We start from the raw sequence: 13,358 nt of genomic DNA on the forward strand, positions 1-13,358 counted from the left end.
GAACAGGGGAGACACTTTGTTTCTCTGTTTCTATGTATAGCCTACGTACAATCATAAATCAGGCTTAACAAGTACAATATAGGTGTAATGGAGTACAAATATATGTTTCTCTCTCAGATTTATTACCATGGGGAGCCGATCAGCGTTAACGTCCACGTCACCAACAACACCAACAAGACCGTAAAGAAGATGAAGATCTCAGGTAGCTGATCTCTCTCTCTCTCTCTCTCTCTCTCTCTCTCTCTCTCTCTCTCTCTCTCTCTCTCTGTCAATCTGTGCAGCAGTTTGTGTTATTGATCGATTGATTGGTTTGTGTTTCCACAGTGCGACAGCACGCAGACATCTGCCTGTTCAACACGGCGCAGTATAAATGTCCGGTGGCCACCGAGGAGTCAGAGTCAGTTTCATTTCTCTCTGCTTCGGTTTAAACAACACAAGGTCCATTCAGTACTGGATTTTTCGGTTGTATTAGTTGGTTTTACCCAGCAAATTTCCTCTTTTCTCGACACTTATATTTAATATGAACTTAGCACAAAAAGTAAGGAAATTTGTGTTTGGTAGATTATTTCTCTGTGGTAACAATGCTTTTTGGCAGTAAATCTTATACTGTTGGAAAGCCTGTTTAGTTCCCTTTCAAATGGTGCCCCATTTGTAAGGAACATGCATTTGACCAGCCTGGTCACACGCTGCTGTGGGATGGCATCCGAACAGCACGCCCAAGCTGATCCCACAAGTGTTCAATGGGGTTGAGGTCAGGACTGCTGGTTGAAGAATGGGATGCCATTCCACAGCAGTGTGTGACCAGGCTGGTGACCAGCATGAGGAGGAGGAGCCAGGCTGTTGTGGCTGTGTATGGTTCTTCCACACGCTACTGAGGCTCCTGTTTGTGAAATGAATAAATTGTTAAATTGCCAATATGTCTTGTTTCTTCAAACTTCAATCATCCAATCCACCAAACACCAAACGAGTCAATGGCAGAATAAGCTGTTTGGCATTGGCAGAGAAGATTTGGCAAATTTTTCTTTGGCGCAACCCACATACTCAGCCCTGCTGCTCATCCCACAAATGCATGTTCCTTACCCATGGGGCACCATCTGAAAGAGAACTAAACAGGCTTTCCAATGGTATAAGATTTATTGCCAAAAAGCATTGTTACCACAGAGAAATAATCTACCAAACACAAATTTCCTTACTTTTTGTGCTAAGTTTATATATAATATTTCTTTAAAGGAAGAGTTGAAGATGATGTCGATGTTTTGAAGTGGGGTTGTATGAGCTACTTCTCAGTCAAAGTCAGTTTATTACCTGCAGTAGATGGCGGTCGGCATGCCCCCCAGTTTGGAGAAGAAAACCTCCAGGAAGTGCACCAGCCTTTGAAAAAAATTGGACATAGCAGCCAAACAGTGGAACTACAACTCCCGTGTCCGTCACGTGATGCCCTCTGGCCCAAAAATACAGTTTCCCTCAGGCTTACATGGAGAAAGAGACGTCTGTAAATCAGCGGATACTGATAAAATTTCTCCTGTATTCACTTCTGTTGAATCCAGAATTGAAATTAAAATCCTTCTCCTGACCTACAAAGCTCTTAATGGTCAGACACCATCATATCATCATATTGCATTTGTAATTTGAAGTGAATCAAGTCAGAAGTTGACATCTGGGTTCACGTTTCGTTTGTTTCCGTCTTCAGTGACGTCGTCGCTCCCAGTTCGACTTTCTGCAAGGTTTTTACTCTCACTCCGTTTCTGGCAAACAACCGAGAGAAACGAGGCCTCGCTCTAGACGGAAAACTGAAGCACGAGGACACCAACTTGGCCTCCAGCACACTGTGAGTCCAACAGCAGTCATGATGCCTTCCAGGTCTGTAGGAAAGTGGGAAATTCTGACATCATACTTAAGGGGAAAAGTGAGAGTGGCCCTTAAGAGTGTTCAGCCAGATTGGAGAATATTTTGGAGATATTTGGGGGAATTTGAGGGATGTTTCAGGTACAATAGTAACATTATTAGCTCACTTAAAGAATAATTTTAGTCTTTAATTATAGGAGGAACATCTGTTACATCTGTTACAGGAAGAATGTTGAAAATTTGAATTTGCCAATTTAACTTTCCATATCCGAACAGAACCGTGCGTTCACATCTGTCTCAGAGTGTATGTGGCCCTTTAAAGTGCTCATATTATGCTTTTTGGCTTTTTCCCTTTCCTGAATTGTGTTATATATCTTTTTTGTGTATGTTATAGGTTTACAAAGTGAAAAAGCCCAAAGTCCACCCCAAAGGGACTTACCATCTCCAACAGAAAACACTGTTCACAAACTGCTCCAAACAGCTCTATTGTAGTCCAGCCTTTACTTCAGAGACAAACGTGGTCACTTTGGAACACACGTTATAATTCTCACCTAGCTGCTAGCATGGCACGCCCTCATACTCTGCTTCTGACTGGCTAGTAGTCTTTACCTAGGTACTGTCAGGGCACGCCCTCATACTTTGCTTCTGACTGGCTAGTAGTCCTTACCTAGGTACTGTCAGGGCACGCCCTCATACTCTGCTTCTGACTGGCTAGTAGTCCTTACCTAGGTACTGTCAGGGCACACCCTCATACTCTGCTTCTGACTGGCTAGTAGTCCTTACCTAGATACTGTCAGGGTACGCCCTCATACTCTGCTTCTGACTGGCTAGTAGTCCTTACCTAGGTCAGGGCACGCCCTCATACTCTGCTTCTGACTGGCTAGTAGTCCTTACCTAGCTACTCTCAGGGCACGCCCTCATACTCTGCTTCTGACTGGCTAGTAGTCCTCACCTAGGTACTGTCAGGGAACAGCCCTCATACTCTGCTTCTGACTGGCTAGTAGTCCTCACCTAGGTACTGTCAGGGAACAGCCCTCATACTCTGCTTCTGACTGGCTAGTAGTCCTTACCTAGCTACTGCGCATGTGTGACTCACAACAAAGATGGAACAGAAGTGAGATGTCTCACTCTGTAGCTAAAACAAAGAAACACACAGGGTGAAAAGAGGAGCTGCAGCAATGTGCAGTACAACAAAAATATGATGTTTTTTGAAAATTAAACCATGTAAACCTGTTCTGGTCCAACCTCTAAATACAATTATGAACCTGAAAGTCAGCATAATATGAGCACTTTAAGGGTGGAAGGAAGGAAGGAAGGTGCTGATTGGTCAAACTGAATGTTTTCTGTGTTGATCAGGTTAAGAGAAGGAGCCAATAAGGAGATCCTCGGCATCATAGTGTCGTACAAAGTCAAAGTGAAGCTGGTTGTGTCTCGAGGCGGGTCAGTGCACTTTGTGTTTTAAGTTTTTATCATATAATCATATCTTATCAGCAGAGACGGGCTTTAAAGTCCAATTGGAATCAAAATACATATTTTCTGTTATTTCAATATGCTGTATGTCTTCTTTATGTTTGTGTAGCGTTTGTCCATGACTTTCTACATTACCCAGTCTGACTTTTATGGTAATCGGTGGCGTCGTACATTACTCTGTGATTTCGTACATGACTTTCCGTAACTTTTTAACATTACTTTATGTGACTTTATCTGTTAATATTTTACTTCGTACTTTCCCCTCTGACTTAGTATGTTACCCTGTGACTTTGTACGTTACCCTGTGACTTTGTACGTTACCCTATGACTTTGTATGTTACCCTGTGACTTTGTACGTTACCCTGTGACTTTGTACGTTACCCTATGACTTTGTATGTTACCCTGTGACTTGGTGCGTTACCCTGTGACTTCGTATGTTACCCTGTGACTTGGTGCGTTACCCTGTGACTTCGTATGTTACCCTGTGACTTTGTATGTTACCCTGTGACTTTGTATGTTACCCTGTGACTTTGTATGTTACCCTGTGACTTGGTGCGTTACCCTGTGACTTCGTATGTTACCCTGTGACATTGTATGTTACCCTGTGACTTCATATGTTACCCTGTGACTTTATACGTTACCCTGTGACTTTGTACGTTACCCTGAGACTTTGTGCGTTACCCTGTGACTTCGGATGTTACTCTGTGACTCTGTCATTACCCTGACTTCGTACGTCAGTCAATGACTTTGTACGTTGCTCTGTGACTTTGTACGTTGCTCTGTGACTTTATACGTTACCCTGTGACTTTGTGCGTTACCCTGTGACTTCGTACATTGCTCTGTGACTTTGTACATCACTCAGTGACTTTGTACGTTGCTCTGTGACTTTGTTCGTTACCCTGTGACTTTGTTCGTTACCCTGTGACTTTGTTCGTTACCCTGTGACATTTACGTACGACTTGAGAGCTCAGTTTCAGTGTGAATCTTAAGTTTCTGTTCATCCTGCAGACGGCTTTACAACTACATACTGTATGTCTAAATCCGATAGTTATTTACAAAGAGTTGCACGTCTCTTGTTGTAGTTTCTCCCCTGCAGTGATGCTCTTAGTTTTCACGGTTAGAAATGAATGTGTGATTCATCCTGAGACCCGTGTTCGATTCCCACTGCGATACATCAACCAATGTGTCCCTGAGCAAGACACTTAACCCCTAGTTGCTCCAGAGGCGTGTGACCTCTGACATATATAGCAATTGTAAGTCGCTTTGGATAAAGCCTCAGCTAAATGACATGTGATGTAAATGTTTATTGATTTCAGGCTCCTGGGAGATCTGGCGGCGAGGTAACTCACTGAGATTTACAACGGTCACCTGAACGTCTCACGATAAGTGTCTGTGGATTATTATTGGTGTTTTTATGACCCGGCATTAATCAATTTGGTGCCCTAGGCAAGATTACAGAGTTTTTGTCTATGTTTTTTTTTCAACATTTTTGACGCTATTTCAACACTTTTTTCACATTTCTGATACTTTTTCGCTTTTTAAAAATAAAAAAATGCTTTCTTCAACATTTTTGCCGCTTTGTTGATATTTTTGTTACCTTATTCGACATTTTTGATTATTTATTCATAGTTTTTGTCATGTAAAAATAAGTGTTTTTTTCAACATTTCCTGCGATATTTTTGTTGCTTTTCGGGCGGTTTTGACACTTTATTCTTCGTTTTTGTTATCTATTACCTTTTCTTTACTCATGTGGACTGCCAGCGCACCTAGCATCTGTCTATATATATTTTGACTATTCTGCCTATACCAAGGGCCTGCTGTACATTGAATGGTTTGTTTTTCAGCGACGTCTCCGTTGAGCTGCCGTTCACGTTGATGCACCCGAAGCCGCTGGAAGAATCCTTCTACAGAGACGGTGAGTCGTGTTTACAACAAGTTCATGTATCAGAAATGTTGTTTCAAATGAACTTTTAACCCTTGTGTTGTCTTCCCGTCGACCTGCAACTTTGTGTTTTTCTGGGTCGAAATTTCAACATTTAGTTGTTCTTTTTCTACACTTTTTTTCTACACTCGACGTTTTTGTCGATTTGATTCCAATTGTTTTGTCACTTTCTTTCCACTTTTTTGGCGTTTTTTTAATTATGTTTTTGTCAATTTTTTTGTCGCTTTTTCTGATGTTTTTTTCCCCAATTTGTTGTCACTTTTTTTAACAAGTTTTTGTCACCTTTGGCGATGTTTTTTACGTTAGTTTTTTTGTCACTTTTTTTCTGGGCAATTTGAGTAATTAGCATAATAAGCTAATTAACACATTAGGCACTGCACTGTAGACAGTTAACGTCTGGGATCATTTTCTAACCTTCCCTCTCTCTCTCGCTGCAGCTCCAGATGAAGCTCCCATCGACACAAACCTGATCCAGTTTGACACAAAGTAAGCTGCCGTCTGTCTGCCTGTCTGTCTGCCTGTCTGTCTGTCTGTCTGTCTGTCTGTCTGTCTGTCTGTCTGACTGTCTATCTGTCTGTCTGCCTGCCTGTCTGCCTCTGTTTGTCTCTCTCTGTCTGCTTGTCTGTCTTTCTGTATTTCTGTGTGTCTCTGTCTGCCTGTCTGCTTGTCTCTCTCTGTCTGTCTGCCTGTCTGTCTCTCCCCCTGTCTGTCTGTCTGTCTTCCTGTCTCTCCCTCCTTGGTTCTGCTGTGTTTTACGGCCTCTTTAGAAACTGTCAGGAAGCAGAGAGCTTTTTCTCTCCGCCTGCTGAAGCATTATCTGTGATGGCCTCGCCTCCGGAGTCTCTTCCTTAATGCATCTTAATGCTCGCTGCAGGAAACACGCTGTAAACTGGAAGCTCATCCTGCTGACAGCAGACAGAGCATCATAAAACCACTCCTGAGTGAGCCCACAGACAGCAACTCTGCTGCATTTTACAGCTCATTACTTCACGCTCACACAACGTTCATTTACCTGCTTCAGAACAACACTTCAGTTTGAAACAAGACAGAATAACAGATCCATAAACTACTATCCTGAAAAAAAGATATATATAAATACATATTAGGGCTGTCAAACGCTTAAAATATTTAATTGCAAATTTATCGCATATTTGTTATCTGTTCTAAATGTACAAGTTTTTAATGCTCAAGTGGTATTTTAGACTCGAGTAACTACAACCCTCTCCCTCCCTCCCTCAGCGACGATGACATCATCTTTGAAGACTTTGCCCGCCAGCGGCTGATAGGCGGAGCGCCGGACGACAAGGACGAAGACGAGGAGCCGGTGGACTCGCCCAAACTCGACGACAGATAAAACCTTTTGAGCGCTGCCGTTCCGGACACCTTTCAACGCTCGGCGGTGCCGTGTTTGTGTTCTCGTTCATGTTCGTCCTCTGCGTCCTGCCGGGGTGTATAAAGCTAGAATACCGCATCGTTTTCAGACGGAGCAGCTCTCCACTCCTTCGCCCGCGCGCCGGAGACTTGAACCGGCGACCGCGGGCGTCGTAACGACGGCTGGTAGCATGCCTCTAATGTCACTTTGTTGTACGTGTTTCCATTAGGGACCGAGCAGGAGTAACGTTGTGTTGAGATTAGTTTTCGATGTGTCAGTCAGAGGGTCTTTATAAACAACAACACCGGAACAGTTCAGCGTTCGAAGCCGCAGCGTGGACGCCGGCTGACCGAGGTCTTTGTCGAAGGTCAGTCTGCGCGAAGACAAAGAAGACGTCCCGAAAGAGAGAGCCACCAATCAGCTGAGAGCAACTGGTGGCCCCGTTTGCATGAAATCCATCTTTATATGATTTATTAATGTCATGGATATTCAATCTTTGTAGAGGACAGCTGTGATTTTAAAGAAGCACACAAACGTTTGATTTTGTGTTGAGAATTTAACTGCTGCTGGTTTCGCTTCACTTCTGTAAAAATCTGCTTTCAGAGTTCAACCTCTATGCTTTCTGATGAGATGTGTGCACAAAACTCAAATCATGTCTCTCAATCAAACATTTTAGACAAAGTTGAAAACATTATTATGTATATTTCTCAAAGTCAGGATACTACATAATAGGAAGCATCCAACCAGGATGTTACACATCACATAGCTGCACAACAAAGCTAGCCATACACAGACCGACTCACCATTTGAAAAGCCTAAACAGTAAGCCGCAATCATGCCCAATTACCACGGTGCCAGAAAACACTACAACGCCTAATTAACGCACGCGACGCAGCGGCCCAAAGACGTGCCACGAAAACACCACGACGCCTAATTAACCCTCCTGTTGTCCTCGGGTCAAATTTGACCCATTTTCAAAACAAAATGTCCAAAAAAATAACGTGGATGGTTCCCTACAGCGCTCTTAACAAGTTAAATAAATGATCAGTTCACTACTTTCATTGAATTTGGGTGTTTTATTCAATTTTATATCATTTGGAGAAAAAAACTATTGATAAAAGAACTTTGAAAAAGTGACAAAAATGTCAGAAAAAGTGACAAATGTAGAAAAAAAATTTGGGAAAAAACCCACAAAAACTTCAAAAGGCTTAGAAAAAGTCAACAAACGTTGAAAAATGGACAAAAACATCGGGGAAAGCCACAAAAGTGTCTAAAAAAGATAACCAAAACGTTGATAAAGGTTTTTCATTTAAAATTAAAATAAATTTTAAAATTTTGACTCAGAAAAACAAAAAGTTACAGGTCGACAGGAAGACAACACGAGGGTTAAAACAAACGTGAATAACACACCCAAACGTTCATATCTCAGATGATAACTCCCAACTGTTACAAAGCTAAAGCTAAATAACACACGCCAGCGTTCCTATGTAGGTGGTTTGTTCCCCCCTCTCTAATCTGACCCACAGGAGCGTTTCCTAAATTAGCGCCCCCTAATGGTGGCAGGGAATACGTCCTCATATCTTAACCAGAGAAGGTAACGGTCGCGGTTTTAAACTTGTAACGTTGTGAAACGTAGGGTTGGGCATCTTTTGAATTTTAACAATTCTGATTCCTATTGCGATTCTTGATTCCTGTTCTTTGAGGGTGGAGTTGAAACGGGTCACATGCTTATTTCACAAATAAGAGGAAAGTTTTATTTTGATTCAATGGTGGGTTTGCAGTTTTTCTGCTTTTTCAAAATAAAGCCAGACTAGAGCGCCACTTACTGTGCTCCATGGCTGCAACAAATGCCTGGTCACTACGGAAATCAAAACTTGCGCATATTAAATTTGCAACCGATGATCGGATTTGAAACCAAATCCTCCAAACGATTCCAATTTTAAAACGATTCCAAGTAGGAATCGGTTCTCGATGCCCAACTCTAGTGAAACGGTCCCAGTTTGGTTAGATTTAGGCACCAAAACTACTGAGTTAAGTTGATAAAAAGATGGAAGTTTGGGTTCAAATCAGATGTGACTTCACTTCCTGAAGTGAAGTGACGTTCTGCATCACATGGTAGCCCATGTGATGCAGAACGTGACGTAGCTACGTTAGTTCCCTAAAGTCCTTTTCTTTTCTAACGGGACATGAACACCGGTCTCCTGGGTGAAAGTCCTGTGTTTGTTTGACCCAACCACCCCCCAATCTTCCTCCTTACATGGATGCAAATTTATGAATATACTATGGCCGCGCCAAGACCCGCCCTACGAAGCACCTCGAGTGGTTGGGGTTAGGCATTTGACCTCGAGTGGTTAAGGTTAGAATAGCCGACTGGTCAGGGGATAGGACCTGAACAAATGGGGTTACGTTATCTTGGGTAAGCATGGACGCCTGGCCAATAAATGCTATTGAAGGGCGGGTCTTGGCGTGGCCATAGTAGGATTCGTAAATTCGCTACCTGGACATTTGGCGCTCTTCTACTTCTACACTTTACTTCCTGCTTTGCCCCCGTCAAAACTACTACGGCTACTAGAGGGTGCCACCATTACAAACATAAATATAGGTCAGAGTGATGCTGGAACAAACCACATATGGGGGAGTATTTCGGAGGAGAATAGTCTCTCTTTACTACAAGAGCGTCCTTGGTTCAATGTTACAACAGTAAAGCATTGAGTTAGTCAAAAACTGATGGATGATTCAGAAAATGACAAGGTGATGTAAACAGGAAGTGTTGATGTGTATGGCCCTTTAATGAACATTATGAGACTTGATGATATGAAAACAGCATTTAATTACTGAACTTCAATTTAACATTCAAAGTAAAACAGGGACTGAAACACGTGAACCTTTGTTACTGTGTGTGTGTGTGTGTGTGTGTGTGTGTGTGTGTGTGTGTGAGACTGAAACATTACAGGATAAAAAGATTTTAAAGACACCCAAAAACATCTTTATTATTTTTAACATTATTTGAATGGGCTTTTATTTTGACAGGGCCAGAAGGAAACCTATATATTCCTCTGCATCTTTAATAAAAAGTAAGTTGTGGCAACCTGTGTGTGTGTGTGTGTGTGTGTGTGTGTTTTGGCATCATACATCAGCCAATATTATTATTAATATGTAACATCAACTCATTTTTGATATTGTGATCTGAAGTGTTTGGGACATTTTTCGCTGTAAAAACCAACCACCATCTAGTGGACAAACTCAGTAACTACATGACTTTACACATTTCTGTAAGCTGTATACAATCAAATAATGAATTTATATGAAGGCACTTCAACATTGGCTTTACTTTTCAGGGTTGGAAGTTTCGTCATTTTTTATTTTACATGCAACAACCTGATCTCACAGAATTCCGTGAAATGAACACGGCCCCTTAACTCAAAATCTGTGGCAGTTTCACGGAATCACCAAAAATCCGTGATGGGCCCACGGAAGAATTCTGTGAAATGAACACGGCCCCTTAAGTTAAGGAAAAGGTTGTGGGTGGGCTTACATTTCCATGACACACGGGACAACAATGGGACAATTGGGTTTAGGAAAAGAAGAACGGGACGGTTGGGTTTAGGAAATGTGACATGCGGGACATGATCCCCGATCTCCTGGGTGAAAGTCCTGTGTTGTTTGACCCATCCACCCCCCCAACCAACCTCCCTATGCAGATTTTCGGCCTTTCATACTACTCGCTACCATAGTCGCTCTTAATGCTACGTCATCTTCTCATTGGCCCTCATTTATAAAATGTGCGTACGACCTAAAACAGGCGTAGGACGGGTGTACACCGATTCCTACGCAAAGCAAGGCATTTATCAATTTGAACGTGAGCGTAGGCTGCGATAAAATCTCACGTCTGGTCTGAACTCGTCTACGCAAGTTTTCAAGACAGTGTGAACTTGCGCTGTAGCATATAATCAGTTTAACAGGAGAAGGAGAAGTCATCAGTTGATCACTTATCAGCAATGGCAGATCTGGCTCTTTTAAAAAAACCTCTATTCGCCGGTACAACAGTGCACACGTACGCGCACGGGCCACGGTGGAGCGCTCCATCGGATTGATTAAGGGCAAATGGCTCATGGTCTTGCATCAGCAGGGGGGACCCTAAGTCTGCAACATTGTTTAGCCTGTGGGGTTCTGCACAACATTGAGCAGGAAAACAGGGTGCCATAAATGTAGTGATGGAGCCAGATGACCCGATGCCCAGAGAGCAGTGTCCAGCACAGCCCCAAGTGGGGCTATACGAAGGAGATATTATTCCTCGCTTTTAAAAGGTATAGTGTTATGTTTGGCAATGATATTCAATACAGGAAACATGACGATGCACAACATTATTATTTATTCTTCAGGTTTTCGTTTCTCTTTTAAAGTATTGTTGATTGCCACAAGTGAACGATTTATTTCTGCCATTGACCGAGCCCCTCTGCTGTCAGGAGACAGGGTCGGGGTGGTGGTCCAGCACGGGGGGCAGAGGACACGCGCTCTCCCTCACAGCTGTTGCCTGGCTCTGACTCATGAGAAAAACACGAGAAAAATAAAAGACACTGCATAAACTCTGCTACTGTGTGTTTGTTTAAATAAAGGTAGGTGTAGGCCTAAGAGATTGCAATATAAGCCTGTATATTACTATTAGGACTATAGCATACATATGTCAAGGATGTATAAATTAAATAAACTTCAGCTGGAGTCTGATTTACCACGACAACACTGTTGACTGCATCAGTGATCTCTCCATTCTGCATTCTTTCTACAGCCTTTAATAACAGTTTTCAGGCTGCCAAATAGTACACACGTTACTGCAAATGAACCTGAGATATCAGTGTATCAATCTCCACCTCTGAAAAGTGTCTCTTCTCAGCCGGATTACGTCTCACCATGTCATAAATTGTAGGGGCGAGGCCTCAAAACCGAGAATATAATGGGGCGTGATATTTAAATTACGATCGTTTCCAGCCGCTGCATTTATCAATGTATGACCATTCTTACGCTCTGATTGGTGTGATATGAATGTTTCATGAATCACATGTGAAGCCTGTCGTAAGATGATTTCTGCGCTCATATCTGCGCTGGTTTCTACGTTAGGTTGATAAATGAGGGCCATTGACTTTACATTGGCATTGTTTTCCGTGGTGGCCACACGGAATTTTCACACATTCCGTGCCACCACCACGTAATGCGTTGTTAACAGTTCGTGATCATTTCACGGAATTCTGTGAGACCAGGCTGCTATGCAAACACCACAAACTGAGATTCACAGGCATGTTTGGTCAGACAAAATGTTGTCATGTTTGTCCTTTTCCATAGGAGAAACCTTCCTTATTGTCTTCACTCTGACTTGAAAAATCCTAAAAAAACCCTTCCGAATTTCTTTAGTTCGAACTCCGTAGATGACGGGGTTGACTGTCGCCGGGAACAGAATGTACACGAGTCCCATGAAGGTATTGGCGTCCGTCGGTATGGGGATGTTCAGGTTGTGCGAGAGGAATGTGACGCTACCCACGAGGTAGAAACACATCATGGCGATAAGGTGAGTGCCGCATGTATGGAACGCCTTCCAGCGTTCCTCGCCGTCCGCTGTCGCTCGCAAAACCGCGCTCAAAATCTTCACGTAGGAGAGGAAGATGAGCGGTATGTCCACGCCCACGAAGCAGACGATCACAGCGAGTCCTGCCGCTCTGTTTTTCTCCGTGCTGCCGCACGCCAGGCTCACCAGCGCCATGTGGTCGCAGTAGCAGTGCTCGATGGTGTCGGAGCCGCAGTAGCGCAGCGAACCGGCCAAAGCGACCAGCGTCGCCATGATGGAGCCGCTGCGCACCAGAGCGAAGGGCAGCAACTTCACCAACACGGAAGAGTTGATGATTTTGGCGTAGCGCAACGGCTGGCAGATGGCCACGTAGCGGTCGAGTGCCATCGCAAGCAGCAACGTCGACTCCAGCGAGGAGAGGAAGTGAGTGAAGAACATCTGAGTCAAGCAGCCGGCCAGCGAGATCTCGTCCCAGTCGAAGAGGAGACCAAGGAGCATGTTGGGGATGATGGCGGTCACCACGAGCACGTCGACGACGCACAGCGTGCAGATGAGGAGGTACATCGGGCTGTGCAGGGTCTCCACGCTGCGGATCACGTACACCAGCAGACAGTTTCCCAGCAGCACCGTCAGGTAGGAGGCGGAGAACGGCAGCGCCAGCAGACGGCGGTGTTTCTGCAGCTCGGGAAAACCTCTGAACACGAACGTGATGTGGGAAAAGTTTCCGCCCAGCGACCCCTCCAACATGGTGCCTGCTTCACCTAAAGCAAACAGAAGATGAAAAAGGCTGTGATGCTCAAAAAATGTACCTTTAACTCTTGTGTTGTCTTCCCGTCGACCGTGTGTTAGCAAAATTACATTATGAAAGAATAGACAGAAACCACTGGAATTATCTCAATGTTCATTTTTGCTTGCGAACACAAGGAGCCAGTTTCAGCACTACAGCATTGTACAGAAACTATCTAACCTAAGACTCAAACAGTAGCTTATTTATGAGTCAAATACAGTCATAATACAGAGTCGATGTCGTCAGTTGTTATCTTCAGTCATGGAGGGCATGTTCTGCTCTCAGTAGCAGTCCATGCTACCCACAAGGTCAGATTAGTGGTGTCTCCCAGAGTATCTTTTGGCTAGTTGTTATGCAAACAGTTTAATAATAACAAGACAGAAAA

The 13,358-nt window shown here is 43.5% G+C and overlaps 2 protein-coding genes across 3 annotated transcripts in view; one reads left to right on the plus strand and one right to left on the minus strand.

Annotated features, from left to right (window-relative positions):
• Window positions 1-7,567, plus strand: part of arrb1 (arrestin, beta 1) — a 28,520-nt gene extending 20,953 nt beyond the window's left edge. For both annotated transcript variants that reach the window (XM_036001644.1, XM_031310475.2), the window contains 8 exons: window positions 118-202; window positions 325-397; window positions 1,691-1,828; window positions 3,202-3,285; window positions 4,632-4,655; window positions 5,160-5,230; window positions 5,695-5,743; window positions 6,497-7,567. In XM_036001644.1, coding sequence (XP_035857537.1) covers window positions 118-202; window positions 325-397; window positions 1,691-1,828; window positions 3,202-3,285; window positions 4,632-4,655; window positions 5,160-5,230; window positions 5,695-5,743; window positions 6,497-6,611 — 639 coding nt within the window. In that variant the 3' untranslated portion in view covers window positions 6,612-7,567. The remainder of the gene's footprint in view (window positions 1-117; window positions 203-324; window positions 398-1,690; window positions 1,829-3,201; window positions 3,286-4,631; window positions 4,656-5,159; window positions 5,231-5,694; window positions 5,744-6,496) is intronic.
• A 4,346-nt stretch (window positions 7,568-11,913) lies between these two features.
• or112-1 (odorant receptor, family A, subfamily 112, member 1) lies at window positions 11,914-12,950 on the minus strand. The gene has a single exon (XM_031310447.2). The coding sequence runs from the start codon at window positions 12,931-12,933 to the stop codon at window positions 11,914-11,916; it is 1,020 nt and encodes a 339-aa protein (XP_031166307.1). The 5' UTR covers window positions 12,934-12,950.
• Window positions 12,951-13,358: the final 408 nt, after the last annotated feature.

Source organism: Sander lucioperca, chromosome 5 (genome assembly GCF_008315115.2).
Source record: "Sander lucioperca isolate FBNREF2018 chromosome 5, SLUC_FBN_1.2, whole genome shotgun sequence".
Classification (NCBI taxonomy): Eukaryota; Metazoa; Chordata; class Actinopteri; order Perciformes; family Percidae; genus Sander; species Sander lucioperca.